We start from the raw sequence: 20,217 nt of genomic DNA, 5'->3' as shown, positions 1-20,217 counted from the left end.
CCGGCCCCGCCAGCCCGCGGCTGCTTCCGACGTCCCTTCCCCTTCCTGAGCGGAGAGGGCGGCCCGAAGAACCGCCCGCCCCGTGGCCGCTGCCCGAGCCGGGCTCGGCCCCACGTCCGGCGCGACCGAGGCGGAGGCGGTGCTGGCTCGGCCCCCGCCCCTCGGCGCGGCGGGGACAGTGCCACGGCGGCGGCCGCCCGCGAGCGACATGGGCCGTGGGCTGCCGCTGCTCCTGCTCCTGCTGGCGCTGCCGGAGGCCCCGACGCGGGCCGAGGGCGGCACGGCGGCGGCGGAAGAGGTTCAGATAGAGGTGCTGCATCTCCCCGAGGCCTGCAGCCCGAAGAGCAAGAAGGGCGACCTGCTGAACGCGCACTATGACGGGTTCCTGGCCAGCGACGGATCCAAGTTTTACTGCAGGTGAGCCCCCGTGGCGCCGGGTGGGAACGGGCGGGGGGCCCTGCCCGGCGGGGTGCGGGGCACAGGCGCTGCATTCACCCGGAGCCGGATAAGCGGGACTCGGGCTGCTCCCGGCGTGGGCACTGCTCGGGGCCCGCACTGACCACATCAGCCGTAGCGATTTCTCCCCGTCTCAACCTTTACTTTTCCTTAACCGAATGTTGAAGGATGCCGAGTTTCCCTAGGGTCAAGAGGGAGCGCAGAGGCAAAAGATGGAAATCAAAGACGCTTTTGCTCGAGGCTGGCGGCCATTGCCAGTGAAGGAGCCCGACAGGGAGAAAGTGGGAGTCTGTAGCCCACACCTCACATGAAGACCCCCTTTGGCAGGGTGGAAAAAAAAACCCCGAAAACTCATCATGTTGATACTTGCCACGTTCTGTGCTGTAATATGTGCAGAAAAGCTCGGGGTGGAAGGAGGAGCTCCTGGTAGGAGTGCACACTGACAATTTTAGGCAGAAACTTGAATATAGCATGCAGTTCCACATAGTTGGCACTGTGCAGTGCAGCCACATTGTTACACTAGTGGTTTGCAGCCTTTTTGCCTTGTCCCTGTTGCTGTTTCCCTTCTTGGTTCTTTGTGCCGTCCATTTTTCCTCAAAGCCATCATTTCGTCCTTTGCTTTTTCACTTTGCTCCATCCATCTATCCTCAGATAATAGCTTAGCTCATTAAAAATTTTGATCCATTCCCCCACTTGTATAATTTAAGAAAAAAAAAAATCAGTATAAGATAATTCTGCATTTAATAGTACCATTTCACTTGCCTTTCTTTGCCTTTTGAAGTGACTGATTGGTACATAGAGCGTTGCTTTCCGGATGTTTTGCTCAATTGCTGTTCAGTGTAGTGCCCTCACTGGGGATGCCTCGTATGACCAGAAGCTGCCTCAAGCGCTGGCTATCTGACCTGGCCCGAGCCAGGTGAGCACACAGTACCGTAGCCAACATTGCCAGGTTCCCCCAGCACAGACCTGCACTCCCGGTCCCATCCCATCCTACAGTGTTGTGAACTTCTGAAGACATTTTCACTTTCTTGTGCTCCCCATATCCTTCTTCTGGGAGACTTCCCTGCATTGGCGCCTTGTTTCCGGCATGCAACGTACATGATCAGAAAGATCAGATGTCTTTGTAAGAAGTTAAAAAACAAGGGTTTGTTGGTTGGGTTTTTTGGTTGGGTTTTGTGGTGGGTTTTTGTTGTTGTTGTTGTTTTTGTTGGGGTTTTTTTGGTGTTTTTTGTTTTTGTTTTTTGGTTTTTTTTAGTTTAAAAAGGAGGTTTTCCCTTATGTATATCCAGATTTGACCTTAAATTATAAATGTAGCAGAGAAAGTGTTTATACTCTGTATTCTTGCACTCTAAACATTCTTGTGTGCTAATAATCTATGTTCTTACTGACTGCAACCAAAATGTATTTATGTAAAAAAATAAATTAATGTTGCTCATACACCATTTTTTTTTTAATAGCCGGACTCAAAATGAAGGCCATCCAAAATGGTTTGTTCTGGGTGTTGGACAAGTCATAAAAGGCTTAGATATTGCTATGATGAATATGTGTCCTGGAGAAAAACGGAAAGTGACAATTCCTCCATCATTAGCATATGGACAGCAAGGATACGGTAAAAAAGAATTTTCTTACGCTAAACTTTGTTTTTTACCCTTTCAAACATACAGTATTGTAAACGGCCGTAGGAATTTGTGTTCCCATTAGGAGGCAGTGCAGTTGTGCAACCCCAGTCTTGCTCATTGCCACACCGTTAAAGTAGTCCTGACTACAGACCCACACCTTGCAGTTCCCGTTAGAACTCAGGACATGCCACCCGGTGCGTTTTCCCCTGTACTGCCATGGTGTGAAACACTGGCAGCAAGAGGAGGATCTCCACGAGCTATATCAGCATTGTTGTGTTAATCTATTAAATTCCAGTCACATTTGGTTTTTATTATTTGACTGCTACCTGTCTAGCCTTTTAATGACAATCTGCATCTTCCGAGTAAAATGGAATATAATGCAGTGCAATTAATCTAAGTAGAAATAACATGCTTAAAATAGTGCTTACATTCTGAATAGTTAATGGCTCTCATTATCACATTACACAGTAATTGCAACAGTGCAATGCATGAAATCTGATTTGAATAGAAGATAACTCACAGTGCAGATTACTTTAAAAAAGTTCCAATACAAGTTTTATGCAGTGTTTCAGCACTCAAATGTAGATAAATTCAGCTCTGACATGGGTGTAGTAGTTTCTGTGAAAAGGTAGCTCTTGCTCTATAATAATACTTTGGTATTACTGAATTCTGACTGGTGTGTCAGAATTCAATGCATCAGTTTTGTCTTTAATACAATTTCATACAAAAAGGAAAACCACTGATATAAAAATGTTCTTTAATACTAGTGTCAACTGTTTGTTCCAGGTAGCACTTGAAGGAAGTAGTATTTTCCTACAGCACACCTGTCCTCTGTCTCAGCGTATTCCTGCATGCTGGGGAAGATGCCTGCCTAATCTTGAATTAGAAAAGATGCATGTGGCTTTCTAAATCTTTACATGTCTTTCCTTTGTTGGTATGTATATTTGTAAACTACTGGGACTGAATTCTAGTATTGTATCTTTCTTTTGTAAGTGGTACTTAAATCATGATTTATATTCAGATATATTTAAAACTTCTACTTTTCTAAAGCATGGAAGGTTAAAACCTTTTGAACTCTGAAACCTGTAATTTTTACTATGGCTATTTTAGATGAGTAGTATACTAGTTTTGTTTATGTTCTGTTTAAAAACTGTAGATTCTTTAGCTTTTCTTCAGTTATGAAGGATAGACACAAGCTCAAAATTCTGAGGTTCCAATGTCATGCTCACTGGCTTTGGCAGCTTGCATGTTTACATTTAATTTTACACTGCATGATTTCTTTATGCTCTCTTGGCACTATTTTTAGACCTCATTGGTTTGTTGCTGTCTATTTTCAGTTCCCTTTTTTTGCCAGATGCATGATACATGGACCTGTGTTTGTAGGCAGCGCTGGTTTTACATCAGGTGGCAGAAAATGCTTTGATCCAGGAACAAAGAATTTTAACACTTGTTTTCTTAATTCAGAGGCCAGACAAAATATTCCAGTAGTTTGAAGTTTCTGTGGGGTTTTTTTGCAAGTCAGATGACTTACATTCTGTTGCTACTTTTTGAGATGTACACTTTAAAACCCTGGTTTACCGCCTACATAAAATACCTTTTACCGTAGGTATAATTCATACAAAGTAGGTAAAACATGACATTGTCTGCTTGTTTCTTCAGACAGAAAATGCATAGGAGCATTGATCTACTACTGTTACATTTTTAAATCAGGTTTCAGCTGTTTAATAAAGACATACATCTTAAAACAGTCTCTAAATAAGCCCTGTCATATGACAGGTTGTGAAAAAGTGAGAACTTCAGAGGTATCTTTTTTTCAAGATAACCATTCACCTAATCTCTGAAAGTACCTGAATGTGATACAGTTTTGTTTCAGGCAAGTACATGATTAACAATCTTCCTGTCTAGATGTACAACATTTAAATTCAGAGTTTAATCAGAATACTAACACAGCCTTTTTTAACAAAAAAAAATATAAGAATGTGCCTTTATCTTACGTGTGATCTCTGCCCATAGTGTCTGATTCCTTAAATGCTTTTTTTCCTTTATTCACAGCACAGGGCAAGATTCCACCCAATGCAACACTGATCTTTGAGATTGAACTTTATGCAGTAAATAAGGGACCTCGTAGTGTTGAAGCATTTAATCAAATAGACAAAGATGGTGACAAGAAACTCTCTGAACTTGAGGTAATATGATGCAAATAATTTGAAACAAATAATGTATAAAATTATAGGTGTGGCTGTATCAGTTTTATCTTTACATGAGCTGCCTCTGCTACAGCTGATCATGTAAGGTTTCTGTGTGCTTACACAAGCTGCACTGTGCTATAGTTTGCTGAAATTTGTTTTAATACATTATTAAGTCTCACACTTCATGCAGACAAACTGTAGATGTGTCTGCACTGGAATCACAATGCATTACTTGTACACCTTCAATGTCCTTGAAGATAGCTTGAGTACTGGCATAAAAGTCACAATGATTGGACTTCTTTCTTTTCTTCTAGATAAGCCAGTATTTGAAAGAAGAATTTGCAAGAGATGGCAAAAAACGTCATCCCTCCGCCCATGATGAAATCTTAGCTGATATATTTAAGAAGAATGACCATGATGGAGATGGCTTCATATCAGCAAAGGAGTACAATGTCTACCAGCATGATGAACTCTAAGTACTTTAAAAAATCTTTGGCTTTTTTCTGGACACTGAATTCTAAATAATAATACTTTGTCACAGAATTTTTGTATTTTTTTTATATCTCTTAAGGTTGACTATAAAAATCTTATTTTTAACATGCAGCTAATAAAATGTGTCAGATGTTTAAAAATAAAGAAATAAAATTGAAGTACACCATGGTCTAATATTTGTGGTTCCTACAACATGTTCCAAACTACAGTATTGCTTAGTAGTCTCTCATTTGGTGAAATACTGATGAAAAGAATTATTTCTGTTCTATTGAGCACACAAAAGTTACAGTAACCTTTGACATAGCTAGAATGTAACTGATGAATACTTCTCAATCCCCTGTAAAACAAAAAGGGAAAACATAATCCCAGGAATACAACTCTTAGACCCCTGCAGGCTCCTAGACTAGATTCTTAAGGAAAGGTAATTTGCAGCAATTAACTATAAAAGGCCTTAAAATAGGCAAACTCTGTCCATGGAATGTTAAGATAAAAACAAAAATGTATTTAAAACAAATTAAAATAACCTCTTTGATATAATACTAACATAAAGAATCTGGTGTTAAAGAAAAAGCAGTATTTTAAGGAGTTTTTAATCTTTGACTTGGTAAAATTATCGTTAGCCAGTTTATTCAGCAGCACCAAGTTAAAAATCTACACTATCATAATTTAATTGAATGGGGTTGAAGATGATGGGAGATACTATATATAAAACATCAGTAATTAGTTACTTGGTTTTCTGGTTTTCCTCACTGGAAAAACTCAAAAAAGTAGGAATAGTTAATAGACGGTAGTTGTATCTGTTAACTATTCTGCTTGTGCAAAACACATAACACTTGTGTCACATACCTCACTCTTCTCACATGAAAAGCAATGCCTGTATTCATTTCAACATGTACACAGTGTACTATAACCAGATGTACACAGTGAAGGTGGCAGCACAAGTGAAAAAAGCTTCCATGCCTGGGTTATCCTTGAAGTAATTTTAAAAGGTGTAGAAAGGTTTTTTGCTCTGCCAGTGTAAAACACTGTGTTGGGAGGTTTAGCAACGCCCTGCCCCACAGCCCAGTCCCAGCCCTGGACACAGTTCTCTGCTGTTGCAGTCCTCAACAGGCTCAATTTCCTGAAGCTGGGATGCACCTGTTAAAGACCTTCACCCCTGAAGCATTGTTGGAGTGAGCAGCTTCATTATTTTCATAAGCTTCTGAAACATTTTCTGCTAAGCAGTTTTTCTCTGAGGACATATAGTCAAGAGCAGCTGTGACATAAAATCCAACTGCAGCAGGTGAACTGGCTGGTGCTTTTTAATAATCAAAACAAACTTGATATATGGCAATAGCACCCTAATACGAAACTCTCATCCATAGTTCCAGTTGTTCTCTTTTGTAACTGAAACATTAGACTGAGCTAAGTTTTAGCATTTTTTTAATCTGATACTTCAATTAAACATTCATGAGAACACTAAATTATTAACAAATATTCTCATTTAACCACCATATGCCAGTGTTCAGAAAGGCAACATTTGGGGTAAGTTTGTGTAAACAACTTTAAGTTCCAGCATATATTTTGACATTATGAAAATACTATTTAAAAGTATGCTTTTCATTATCATGATAACGAGAAGGTTCTAGGAAAAGCAATGTCAAGGAATTTATGTGCATTTTGAAGTAGAGGTCATTGACTGCGAAGCAAAGAATTTGAAGATAACAGCGTAATGTTTTGCACTTCCACTGTTTTGCATTTCACAATTGGAGGCAGATTTACCAACTCTGAAAAGTTTGTGGCACAGTTATGCCTGTGTCTGTGGCAACAGGCACTTACCCAGATCAGTTATTTCATTCTCTTATGCCAGAGGTCAAAACAGGGCACAGCATGCAGTCGTACGTACTTCTGTCCATTAAAAGAACACTCCAGGCATCCATAGACTGTCTCCCTTTTAGAACTTCCCATTCCACAAAGGACACAGGGGCCTTTGGGGATGTTGTTATTAAGTAAATTAATTCGGATATGAGAACCGTCTCTGAGATAGCTTGTAGAGAGATCAGTCATGCTTGCAGCTTTTTCATAATAATCTGCAAAAAGGTCCTCCAAGTAAGGATCAGAGTTAGCAACGATTTCCACTACTCCTTTATCTGAAAAAGAATGCACAGGAACAAGAAGCAGTGTATGTTATGATCTGTTGTTTAAAAAAATGTCAGTTTAATTATGACAACTGATTCACAAAACAGTTCTAAGCATGCCATATAGATTACTTGCCATCAAAACCCCTGTGTGATGAAAATTTTTCTTCAACTTCGCTTAAGACAAAAGGCAGAATTTTTTGTATATGACCTATGTAATTATTTTTCAGAAATATACCTAAAGGATAGAATGAGGCAAGCTTTTGAGAAATCGGTGCAAAGTCAAACCACAGCTGTGTACTTCCCTGTTTCTATTTTTGCATTTCTAATTTTATGTTCTAGACATCGTAAATTCACTTTTATTTCCTATTACCAATAAATAAATAAATAAATAAATAAATAAATAAATAAATAAATCCCACTAATACTTGGTAGGTTTAGAAATAACCTCCTAGCAGATTCCTGAGCATCCAGATGTGCCAGGTAGGAACTACCTACCTTTCCCTCTCTCTTCAGGGACTGACTAGATTGAATGAAGAACTTTTAGGCAGCTACAGCTCCTGAGATACATCATACCCACTGAAGATTTATTCCCCTAGTGTGGACTGGAGCAGCACTGAAGGCCTGGTCCATAAAAGACCTTTGACCGAGAATAGGATACAGTGGAGAAAGGGCACCTTTACAGAGCAGCCTTTGGGACACATTTACTGCTCAGCATTTATCTTCACACTCAGATCTGCAGTTTTCCAAAGTACTTGGACCTAGGAGTCCAAGTTTAAGATCTTGGTCTAAAGCTGCACACAGGGATCTGCATATTAGAATGAAAAAAGAGGACTATAATGGTGTCCTGGCCATGTCCCTGCCATGGGAATATTGTGCCTAAGGAGTACATTCAGTTATTGCTGTTAATATTGTTTGATATTTAAACTTTTACATCTTTTGCTCTCAAATATTACTATAACTTGTATAATAGGAGCTGTAAATGGCAAACACGTAAAATACATTCAATGTTAAGTTAGCTGTGTAATTACTCAATGCTGGTTTATCAACAACCATAAGTTTTAAGATCTTTAGCATTTAATGAACATATTTGTTATTTCTGAGAGATAGGTTCTCAAATGTAAGTTTTAATAACTCTATAATCATTTCAATGCACTAGAAATTGAGAGGTAAATTTTCCGTCAATGTTTTTTTCTTTAAACATTCATCTTGCACAGACATTAAAGAAACAAAGATACACTTTTAAATAAGACATTTGTATATAAATATCAAAAGTCATACTTCGATGAAACAAATTATTCTTTAATCTCCTTAATTTGGTCAGTGAAGATGATCCGGATTTCTCTCTTTCAAATCCTCCTTTTGCAATCGGAGTCACACAGAGTTCTGTAAAAATTAAAAGCTTTTAAAAGGACTAAATATAAAAGCCATAACTGACCAACAATTTAGTATGCTTTCTAATCAATAAAGTTAACAGTGAATAAATTTAGCTTTGCTAATGTAATGGCTAGTACACCCTTTTAATACAATTCTGCACGCAGTAATAGCCCACAGAATCAAGTAACACAGATTTGATGGTGATTTTAAACTCTTGGTGGCTTTCAGTTAACATCCTCAGAGCCTGTTTTGGTTCATGCACAAATTATGGTCCTGTTAAGGGGTCAGGACAGGCAATGTCATGCCAATGGAAGCCCTGATTCTGAAGGACAAATATTTCTGTAGTCTTACTTGAAAGTAGAAATGAAACATAGTAAACAAGACTGTGAGTTCTGTACTCACCACTTCCAATACTGAATCAACTATTAAAACTTCTTTTTAAATAAAAACAAGTATCAACTGCTTCCATCCATAAATTGAAAGAAAAACTTCAAAGTAATATCTAAGCTATGCATTTTTTTATTTCTTTACAATTACTGCAATTATTTCCTCCTAGATAGCTTTAGATATTCATATGTGCAAATGATGTATCAGACTGAAATTAAAGCCCCAACAGAAAAAAAAATGTTATTAGTTTAGAAGATCTGTCCTTTTTTTTCTCTACTGTATCTTTGTACTTGCCTATTTTATGCAAAACTGATTAGATAATCTCAGAAACCTGTTTCTCACAGCTAGAAATATAACTAAGTGAGGCTTTTTGTTCCATGCAACCACGGAATTTTAAAAATACAAAGTCAAACTAACTTTTAAAAAATGTTCCCACAGCAGATTATTTTCTAGCACCTGCCTTGTTTATCTTTTCAAGCACTATTTCTGTCAGAATGTCAGAACACTTATGTGCATAAAATTAAAGCATCCTATTGTACGGAATCAGGGCTTATGTATATCAAGAGCAATAAAACAGTTTTAAAAACTTAGATCATTATAAATAATAGCAGTAATGACAGTAATTCACATCACTTACCGAAATTACCATCCAAATGAATGTAGAGTTCAAATACACTAAAAGCAATTGTTGTATGTGCGGGAAAAACAATGGCTTTGTCCCGCCCTTTATTATTCTGATCTTCAATTATGTGAAACTATGATTTAGAAAAGGATCAAAAGAAAAAGAAGTTATAAATTGAAATTAATAAATAAACATAATACTAATCTTCACTTCATATATTGAAAATTATAATGCCTGGGGAAACTTTGAAACTAAAGATCAAATTTCACAACTAAAGAATTTTCTATTAACTACTTTGCATTTTAATAAATTTTGATACAGAGAGTAATTTGCATCACTCACTGAAAATTATGTGAACCATTTATAAATACTAGAAAGAGCAAAGTTAGAAGACTTGTAGGTTTAATTATTCAAATACATCGAGGGGGAAAGGGGTGGAAGAGCACAAGACAAGGAGTAAGATGCCAACCCTTCAAATAATAACCTGAAATTCCAACGTGTTACAGAAGATGACCATAACAATGAAATAAAGGTTATACATTTATTGGAAAGCCAAACCAAGAAGTAGTAAATTCCACATTTCTGCCAAGGCTTTACCCCAAGCAATGGCTCATTGTCTACCCATCCTTTCATGCATTTCTCACCCCTCAGTCACATAAGCACTGCTAAAAAAAGACCAACTTTTAAACCACTTCACATCAGTAGAATAATGTTGATTTAGTTCAGATTTTTTTGTGAGCTTACATCACAAAAATGCAATTAAATCAAACCATAACATTGATAAAAATGAGCTTTTTATGATGATCATTTAAGTTACAGAACTTTGTCAAACATATTTACCCTCATTGTCTCTCCACGCATTCCAGTATGGACAGTTAATGAGCACTGCCTTGTAGTTCGAATACTTTCCATGACCACACACAAAATTTCCATCCTACTTTTTCTTGATTGATGGACTAGACAATGATCAAAGTTTATTTTTCTAAAATCAAGAGGAAGGAAAAATCAAGGAAGGAAATTCAGACGTAATTAGCAGTTTACAAAGCACCTAAGTAACCTTAAATCAGTAAATAAATAACCATAATGTCTGTTTCATAGCAGAAAACCAATTGCCCAAGGAGATCTCTGGAAACTTAATATTGGTTTTCAGTGTTTGGGAACAGAAGAACTAAAATGTTCAAGGAAAGCCAGTATTGTACGGATGTCAGAGGGGCTATCTCGGACACCATGGAAAATTCAAAGCCCGTCCATCTGACTCTGGTTTTAGTGCCATTAACTGAAAAAAACCTCTATGCCACTTATAAACAATACTGAACAATCATGAAACGAGTGTTTGTAGAAGAATTTCTATAAACAGTGGCAGTGAGTTCTATAACACTGTATCTTTTTTTCAGGAGCCTAAATCCTCTTTCCTCACCCCCGGTTATTAATGATAATGTTTGGAGGTTACAAATAAACGAGGAAAGGTAGGCATGGAATACAAAATGGCATGCACTTCTTGGTAAATAACAACAAGGTAACAATATATATTTGCAAATTCCAAATGTTGCATCATGTATAATAAATTTACTGGGATGCACTACGGGGATTCACTGAGATGACATTGTTACCAAGGGACAATCTTTGAAATATAAAAAAAATAATTACTCCTAGAATTAGTCGCATCATGTTTCTACACGTTTGACATCTGTGCTAGCACCACAAGGAAACCAAGTTAATTTTCAATGTCCACAACTCAGCAAGAATATTCATAAAAGAGACTGGATTTAAAGAAAAGTCACAGAAGGTTATGAAAAATTCAAGTAGATAAACCTATTTTGCTTTTTGCAGAAAGGCTGTCATAAATAGCTTAATTAAACTTCAAAGTACCTACACTGGCAATAATATATATGGCTCTCAAGTTCATCACATGCAAAGAAATCCTATTTCTGAAACTAAGTTTGGTAATGTCATTTAAAGCAGATTTCAAATTTTAAGTACTATAGTATAACACGGATAGGAGTTTGGATAGGCTCCTGCTCTCTGAATTTGGTTTGTTTGGGGTTTTTTTCTTTTCGTTGCTGTTGTTGTTGTTTTAATTGAGACATACACTGTACTTCAGAGAATTCTGAAAAATTGTACAGCCTGTATCATACAGGTCATGTGTCTAATCCTAGTGATCCAGCCTGATACCCTTGAAAATATCAGATGGTGACTGCTACTGATTACTAAAAATAATCAAAACCTAACCATGTCAGACTTTCAACCTAACTGTATGAAACAGACTTATAGAAACAGAAATCAAAACACAGAATACAACCTTGAAGTAAGTTCTTTAAGTAATGTTGGAACTTCAACTTCGTGTTTGGTCACTATGCCAAATGAAGCTTTAAAGGCAACAGAATCTGATCCAGCAACATCAAACCCAACATCATTCATTATCTGATTTCCTCTTCTGCCATTAAGTGAAACATCTGATTTGTCTTCATAGTTGAGCAACTGGTAAGACAAGACACCTGAGTAAAAAAAATAACTTTTGTGTGGTGAAAAGTTTGAACACAGTATTTTCACATAGGAAGAATAAATGGTACCATTCCTACTGGGCTTAACCATTTTGATATGAAATTGAGAGCTACATTGAGCACTTGTTAATCGGTGTTACTACTGATGAGTGATGGAAAGAGTACATAGGAGTGCTGGGTTTGATTAGAGCTATTATCATGCTTCTGTGTTCATTATTATTCTCAAGTACTTCTATCTGTAACCATGATGCTGATAAGTATAAACTACACACGTAGCGTGTTCTGGCTTTAATGACGGAGGCTCTGAGACCCAAAATGACTCAGTGGAGGCCACAGAGATTATTGAAACTAGGAATAAAATGAAAGCCACTGTATAAAAAATATTAGGGAATTCTGAGTATTGTCTAGATGCCATACAAAGACCCTAATTTTTATTCATTTTTGCAATACATGGGTGTGCCAGTAACATTAACTCTGCCCAGGGACCGTGTCAGTTTATTTTGAAGGAAAACAACAGGTTAATTCTGACTTGCTTGAAAGTTTGCATTCAATTATTGTACAATCAAAAGGCAGGTACCAAGTTTGCATTCAATTATTGTACAATCAAAAGGCAGGTACCAAAGCATCTCTACAAAAAAGTCTTTATAATATCAAATACATTTCCATTATACTAAAGGGAAAAAATACTAGGATGCATTGGTTACCAAATTAAAATGAACACAGGGATTAGATTTCCATATACATCTAAAAATCTGGGGTTTACTCCTTTTTGTGTTTTAATCCTTTGAAGATATTAGGATAAACTGACATTATGACGTCACCTACTATGAATCCTGTTTGTGTTTATTTTTAACCAAAAAGAAGGTTCATATATTTTTCATAATTCCAAAAAGATTGGAAATGCTTGTCTTTGTCACATAAAAAAGGAAATTCAATTACTAACCTCTTTGCTTATGTTAAAGGACAATACTTTCTGCGCATGGTATTTAACCTTTACAGAAAAGACTAGTAAGGTTTTGTGAGACATTTTAATGAGATTTTTCAACCTTTTCCCCAGACTTTTTAATGAGATTTTGAATTATTTTCATTCAGGACAAGCCAGCTGACTTCTCCTCAATGTAAGACATAGGATTAAAATTTTTCTTATCGTGGTTGTGACCTGAAATCCCCTCTTGTGGGATCAAGTGGTATTTCTGTCTTCCTGGGCTCATACTAGTTTTTCTTAGTAGAGTTTTTAACTGATGCATTTGTTGTGCAAATAGTGTCATAAATAATTTTGTCAAAAATGACATATTTTCAAAAAAAATAAAGCAATTAAACTGTTTAGAGAAAACTGAGCATGTAGACATGAATTATATACTTTTCAAAGGATTGTACAGGAAGATGTAGGCAGAATAGTTCAATTTTTTTACTTCATAATTCTCATAGAATCTCCTCAAAATTTACATTATTGCATAGAAAAGGCAATTTAAAAACAGTTAAGTTCTTTAAACACACCACAAAGACTGCAAATGTGGAAAAATCTTATGAAAGTCCAATTACATCAGTCAGATGTAATAGCTGTTTTCAAATGTTTCTGCCTGTGCAGAGCTCAGTTCAGCACCAGGGACTGCCAGCATGGAACAGCTATGGAACTGAGGCCATTCTTACACAGTTAAAAGCAAGTATGCAGAGAAAGGAGTACATTTCTAAATAAATTTTATGTAGAAATCAATCAACATACAGCAGTACATCTCTCAGGAATTTGTGGTTTGTGAAAAAACAAGGCTTAACTGAATTTAATACTAATCCAGAAAATATCAAGGCATTTTAGTATAAATTGCTTTATTTTTTTACTCTTTTTTTCCTCTTTTTTCTTACTATTTTAATTTGTACTTTTTTTCTTAAATATTTATTACATGACTAAGCAAGGAAAATGTCATTTCCCATTTACTAAGGAAACAACATACTACTTGCACAGTTTAAACTGTGTTTACTATGTATCTATTAGAAAACACATTTTTCTGCTTTGAAGAAAGATAAAAATCTTACCTGCAGAAATTTCTTTCTCCCCTTGAAGAATGTCTTTTAATGTAAAAGGTGTTGAGGCAAATTTAGATTTTTTTGAAAGTGAACACTTTCTTTTTTTAATCACAAGGCTCAGAGGTTGGTATCTGTCAGCTTCACTGAGGCTGGGCACTGGAACTAATCTTCCTCCATCACCAACCTGCTTAACAAAGTTTTTGGTTGCAGCAGCGAACATATTATGACATTCGTAATGATAATAATAAAAAGCTCCGGATCAAGTGTAGCTTCCAGACATCGTGCCCATGTTCAATTCTTTTTATATTGTTCTTGCAAACAAATTAACATGCTTTGGGGGAAAAAAAAAAAAAAAAAATCTGTCAAACTGCTTTTTTTTGAGACTGAGTTATATTTCACTTTTAAAGAATCAACAGCATCTTAGCTACTGAAGTTCTACGGTGTATTGCTTGAGACTTCTCTCAGAGACCTTCAGTTAAGCTCTCTAATTCTGCATGATGAATAATGAATTAGCAGCGTAAACTGAGAGGGAAATGGTGCCCTTTTCTTGCCAGTTTATTGCCACTCTTTAAAATCAAAATTTTACTGTCATAGAAACAGAAAACTATCTTCTATAACCCTCAACTTCCCACTAGGAGTTATGGGTATACTGCTGTCTGTTGGGTCCTTGCTGCAGCTGAATTCTGGTGTTTCAGCAACACCAACAAAGGAGCCCGGCCGTGCTCTGGGAGGGCACTGGAATTACACTTTGATGAGCACTGGTGGCTCTGTGAGCTGGTGTTGCCTTTCACAGCACTGACATCACCTACCTGGGAGAGCTCTGCTGGGGACTGAGCGCTGCACTGGGCTGAAGTGTGAGATCAGAGCAGCCTGGGGGCAGGGGGAAGCACCAGTTATGTTCTCATCATTTGTTGTTTATCTCCTATGGACTTAGCTGTCCATGACCCAAGGGCTAGGCTTGAGCTGCATACATTTAGATCAGACTACTGAAAACCTCATTAAATTGTGAGAATCACACAAAATAATAAAAGTAAAATTGCAGAAAGAAGTGATAGAGCATTGGTAGAGGAATGAGGAGCAACTTAAGGACCCGAGCTATAAAGCACCAGTGTAAAAAGACAGAAAATTGTGAAGAGAAGAAAGACAGAGAGCAGGGAGCACTGTGGAGGATCTGTGAGAGAGGCAGAAGGAGCTGACCCACCCACATGTAAAGCAATGACAATTTTCTTGTACGAGTGATGAACACAGGACTGGCTAAACCTTGTAGCACTTCTTCCAGAGACCCCCTGTGCAGTTACAGTAGGTAAAGCATCAGCCACAGGCTTGTAAAGTTACACTTCAGTAGGAATATTATGCCTGGTTGCCAGGTAAAAATTGGTTTGATTGGTTTTTTGTTATGTTTAGTTTCTTTCTGAAGTAAGATTTTCATGTAAAAGTATCTTAAGGACTGTTTTTATAATATGATCTCTTATTTAATAATTTATCATGAGTCAATACTTCCATAATATTTTTAAAGTTTTGGAGTATCAGGAAGTCCAACAAAATGGCAAAAAGAGGAGGGCATTACTTCAGCTAAGATGAAAGGAAAGGCTGCTGGATCTTTCTGCTTACTCTAGAGGGTGCTGAAAAATCAAGTCAGGTTATATATGGACTGAATTGAAAGCACGGGAAATGCTGCAGTTAATTCTGGCTGTAATTCATACTAAACTATCTGAAAATCTCTGTACATATGTCCTTAATCAAAACACATTAACAGAACTGAAAAGCTTTCAAAGGGAAGGAAAATCTAAGGGAACTCTAAAATGAAAATTGCCCATTGATCCTTGCTTTAGATTAATCCTGTATATATATGTTTGACAGGATACTATTTTTCTTACAAATTATTAAGATCAGCTGGCACTGTTTATTCAACATGCATTTGTATTTTTCTTACCCAGTATGTGGTCATAGATCATGCTCAATCTGATCTAGCTCTAATTTTGATAATGAATAGTTTCATTTAATATGTTTACATGCTATTCCTGTTACTCTAACACTATAATCCATTGTAAATGCTTCAGCAGATGTTTGTGTTGTCCTCATGCCACACATCACGGAACAGGAGTCCAAGTACAGTAACACTGCCATGTTCTGAAAACATTCACTAATTTTGCACATCCAAGTGAAGAAACTTTAGGTATTTCCCTGCTCCTCCAGCACTAGACACTTTTGTACTTGGCACACGAGTGTCCTTATGGACTTCCAGTGTTTCTGCAGCCCTGGCATGCTCTCAATAAATGAAAAACATTTAATTTCCAAGTGCACAAGCTATGCCTGAGTCATCACTGGAATAAAAGATAGTTTCTTGCCTTGTCTCGCCAAGCTGTGCAGAAGAAAGCCCTTGCTGTGGAGGATCTGGGCTGAGATGTTCCACATGCTCTGCACAGAGCCACGCAGGGCACTGACAAAGCCTCCCCTCTGCACCACGCACAACCCTCACAACAGAACAGCAAGGGCACTTTTCTAGCCTGATTATCTTCCCTTGGAGGGAAGGGCAAGATGAGTTCTGTTTTTTCAGAGAGGGTCTTATGAAGTAGTAACATAGCAAGTACTAGTTATATATAGTTGAGAATATTTTATGCTTAAATACTGTAATTTTTTCCTTACTTCATATTGATATGAAGATCTTTTCAGAGTAAAACCTAGAGGACAATCCTGCTCTCTGCATAGCATTGGAAGATGCAGAAGGTTTTTCATTTGTTAATAGATAAATCCATAATGGTTTTGGTTTAATATTAGTTATCCTACATTATCCCTTGCAGAAATGTCAGTCACCTGTAATTATAGAGGCATTTATAAGGCGATCTAAGGTGGTACAAACTAGAAATTTGTCCAAGGAACTGAAAACGTGGCATTATTTCATTATTTTCAATCCAGAAATCTTAAACCATCTGTAATCCAGTTGAACTAATCTTATTTTAATTAATTTCTTGTCACAGTAAACCATATCATAAGATTAACATGATTAAGCAGTCAGTTGAAGGGAGAAAAGAAACCTTAAGTGTTAACTGACTGGATAAACTTAGTTGGTGTTTCACTTGAAAGGATTAAACCTACAATCTACACCAAATGATGCTGGTAATTTGTTTAATATCTTCTTAGCGTACAAAAAGATGCCATCAGTTGCCAGATCTCCAGGCAACTGAACAGGAGCGCATCATGTCCACTTCAAGTGCCTTTGAGCTGTATTACGTTCACCTACAGATCTCTAAAAAGATCAAGTGCAAGAACTTAAGATACAAAAAACAGCAAAAGAAAATGCTACTGAAAAAATTACTCACGAAATTCCATAACTTTCCAGCATATGGCATGAGTATTTCCCTAGAAAGACAGGATCTGTGCAATATAGACACTGTGATATTTCAGGAGTTAACAAAGAAAACGTTTTATGGGACAAAATAAGGCCTTTATTACTTTTTTTTTCTTTTTTTTTTTTTTCTTCCCAACAACCTGAGTGGGTTTAACAGCATTTGACTTCTTTTGAAGGGGTTTTTGCCTTTTTTTTTTTTTTTTTTTTGGGGGGGGGGGTGACATTTGTCTAGAAATTCTCATGTACGAGCAAAACTGGCCAATTTAATACCATGACTTATATACCATGACTTTAATACCATGACTTATATAACTTCAGCGCTCCTGGAATACAAATTCTGGTGATTGTTTTATATGCTTTTCCATAGACTTACCTTTCAGGTTCCAGACCTTTGTTCATGGACATAGAGATTACTTAATTTGTTTCCTGCATCCATCTTTAGAATGTATGAAATATCCCAGCTTTTTTTTCTTTGTAATTGCTGTATTAATGCCATATTAATGCCAATATTTTCAATGGATGGATGTGTTAGCTGTGAAGCCTTTACTAAAAAGAAAAGCAAAAGTAGCCCTCCAGGGCCAGATTTGCCAAAATAATATGTTTGCATTTACACTTACCACCTGTGAGAAGCAGGCACATCTTTCAGCTCTCAGTCTGGCAATTGACAGCATCTTTTTGCTCACTAAGAAGATCTTAAACAAATTGCCAGCATAATATCGTGCAAATTTTGGGTTTAATCTCCTCAATATCAGCTCAGTTTATGCACTTGTTTAACTCTTATGATTTCTTTTCTCCCTTCATCTTCAGCTTTCATTTGTTACATAAACATTACTGTATACAATAAAACTACTTTCATCATGTAGCATTATTAGCTCGTGAAGACAAATCTGGAAAAAGACAAACCAATTTGACCTAAAGTATGTTTAAAGTTTCCTTTCCTTTGAAGGATGCTGCCCAAATGGTTAAATCCTTTTTAACCAGCATCTGTCAGTAGGTGTGCCTGTGTGAGAGGACAGCTTTGTGGGCTTGCCCATCCACCTGTACGAGGATGTAGAACTTTAGACGCTGCTGTGCCACTATATCTGAAGAAAAGTTACAAAACAAAGGATTTGTCTACTGTGTTATAACTCACACTGTCCATGCTAAGCTGTCTGGTGGGTGCTGGTACAGTTTTATATCTTTATAAAACTTCCTTCAGTCATAGACATCTTGTTCCTTGCTGCTACAAATCAGAGTTTGTAGGGCATGCAAAAATTCAGCATCTTCTTTTACAACCACCTCTACATTTGTTCAGACTGTTCTTTCTCATGCTACAAAAATATGTCTTCATCTAGTTTCCTAATTCATTCTTTTCACACATGTAGGCATAAAGAATAGACTTGAGCATTTCCGAGCATTTCCCAGATACTAACAGACAGGTGACATAAAAATTCTTGTCACCAAACATGAAAAGTAGCCTGATACTGTTCTTCTAGGTAAGCTGACCATCATTTAAGTGAAGTCAGCTCTTGAACTAGAACTGAAGAATAGGTGTGCTCTTGTGCAGTATCTCTTGAATTTCTTTGACTGCTAAATGTAATGCAAGGCCCTCAGAAACAACCTACTTCAAGAACTTAAAAGACAATTGACACCTTAAATTTTATCAGTTGAAAGAAATAACACAGCATCCTTACCAGAACTTGTAGTCCACCTGCAGTCCAGCAAGTAACCTTTTGAGAATATCTAATTATAATTTTTTCCACCACTGACTTGTCAAAAAACCTGCTCAAGAAGCCTAGGGTGGTTGTGAAATCTGAGCTAGCAATTAGTTTCTTTTCTTTACCGAAGGAAATGTAGCCAGACACTCATCAGTGAGAAAAACAACTACATATTTGGTTTTGCTTTGGACTTATCCTTGTAATTACCAACATAATCTAGCGTAGTCTTATCGCAGGCACAACAGATTCATGTCTGTAACATGCATTTATGCACACTTTCCTTTCTGATTTTTTTTAAAAAATACCATTATTAATATGCATTTGGGCTATAGATATGGGTTATACAACCTAACCTTTATCTACTCTAAGTTAAATCTTAGAGCTCTCAAAAATAAAAATGACAGTCTAAATATAAGACATTTTCTTTGCTGCCCTTGAGTAAAATTAGGTTCACTCCTCAAGCAAAGTAGAGTACCTCCTCAGCTAGCTCCTGGTACTCTGGGTTTGAATGATAGTTCAGTTTCTTTTAACCTGACCGTAATAATTACTTACCTGAAAAATAATTTTCCATATTGAAGTGAAATGGTTTTTTAACATTTAGACTGACTTAGATATTTAGTAAGATCATGAGGACTTGAAGAACCATGCGGTTAGATATGTTGGCTGTGCAAAAATGCTATGTATCATCATATCAGAACAGATTTTTGTACCAGCAGTGAAACTTGGAACAGCTTTCTGTGGGCAACTCCTTTAGCTGAGTCAGAATGAAATCCTGTCAATAGCTTCCCACTCTGTCTCATTTCACCACACCACAGCGCCTACATGTTTGTAGTTATGAGGAAGCATCACCTGTCTCTTGCTTAGATTAAATCTAAATATGTCATTTACATTCATACCTAAAGTAATAGTTTTGATGTTAAATTAGGTGTCAGCTCGTGCTGCCTCTCAGACCCCTTGTGCTCTATTCCCAAAGGTGTGTTGTGTTCATTTTTTTTGTTTTGTTTTTTTTATCAATTAAGTAATGACATAGGAATTTTCACATTTCACTCATGCACAGTAATCCTGCTGAGTCACAGCCATCCAAAGCATTCAGAGGTAAAGGACAGATCTCAACTGGACAAATGTGAAAGCAGAGCTGAGTTGCACTCGTGGAATGGTTTTACAGCGAAAAAGCTCTTAATGTGCCCCTGCCTCAGAGCACGGGTTTGGACAAGATGTGACCTCTGACACAGGACAGAAAGCTGCCATTCATGAAAAAATGTATTCTCCCTTCCTTTGCAATTGCTTCCACTCAGGCAGCATTCCAGACTGTTTGAACACTTGTTCTTTTTACAATGCCAAGAAATAACAAAAACCTTAATTCCTCCTCCCAACCAAATTCTTATTTTT

At 37.2% G+C, this 20,217-nt stretch overlaps 2 protein-coding genes across 2 annotated transcripts; one reads left to right on the top strand and one right to left on the bottom strand.

Annotated features, from left to right (window-relative positions):
* The first annotated feature begins 207 nt into the window (after positions 1–207).
* On the top strand, positions 208–4,774 carry FKBP7 (FKBP prolyl isomerase 7). Its single transcript, XM_040069488.2, has 4 exons — positions 208–417; positions 1,914–2,065; positions 4,128–4,261; positions 4,579–4,774. The coding sequence occupies exons 1-4, from the start codon at positions 209–211 to the stop codon at positions 4,738–4,740; spliced, it is 657 nt and encodes a 218-aa protein (XP_039925422.1). The 5' UTR covers position 208; the 3' UTR covers positions 4,741–4,774.
* Positions 4,775–6,583: 1,809 nt separating this feature from the next.
* Positions 6,584–14,002, bottom strand: PJVK (pejvakin). The gene is made up of 6 exons (XM_040070116.1): positions 13,792–14,002; positions 11,559–11,754; positions 10,100–10,241; positions 9,275–9,392; positions 8,155–8,259; positions 6,584–6,885 (listed from the first exon to the last, which is right to left on the bottom strand). The coding sequence occupies exons 1-6, from the start codon at positions 14,000–14,002 to the stop codon at positions 6,584–6,586; spliced, it is 1,074 nt and encodes a 357-aa protein (XP_039926050.1).
* Positions 14,003–20,217: the final 6,215 nt, after the last annotated feature.

The sequence above is a fragment of the Hirundo rustica genome, chromosome 7 (genome assembly GCF_015227805.2).
Source record: "Hirundo rustica isolate bHirRus1 chromosome 7, bHirRus1.pri.v3, whole genome shotgun sequence".
Lineage (NCBI taxonomy): Eukaryota > Metazoa > Chordata > Aves > Passeriformes > Hirundinidae > Hirundo > Hirundo rustica.
Note: the sequence above shows the minus strand (reverse complement) of the source record. Positions and strands in the feature narration are given on the sequence as shown.

Excerpts from the sequence above, each read along its gene's own strand:
- FKBP7 (XM_040069488.2), top strand. The coding sequence starts at position 209 with ATGGGCCGTGGGCTGCCGCTGCTCCTGCTCCTGCTGGCGCTGCCGGAG. Across the intron at positions 418-1,913 it reads GGATCCAAGTTTTACTGCAG|CCGGACTCAAAATGAAGGCC; the intron begins GTGAGCCCCCGT and ends TTTTTTTAATAG. Across the intron at positions 4,262-4,578 it reads AGAAACTCTCTGAACTTGAG|ATAAGCCAGTATTTGAAAGA; the intron begins GTAATATGATGC and ends CTTTTCTTCTAG.
- PJVK (XM_040070116.1), bottom strand. The coding sequence starts at position 14,002 with ATGTTCGCTGCTGCAACCAAAAACTTTGTTAAGCAGGTTGGTGATGGA. Across the intron at positions 10,242-11,558 it reads CTTAAAGAACTTACTTCAAG|AAAAATAAACTTTGATCATT; the intron begins GTTGTATTCTGT and ends TCTTGATTTTAG. Across the intron at positions 8,260-9,274 it reads TCATTTGGATGGTAATTTCG|AACTCTGTGTGACTCCGATT; the intron begins GTAAGTGATGTG and ends TAATTTTTACAG.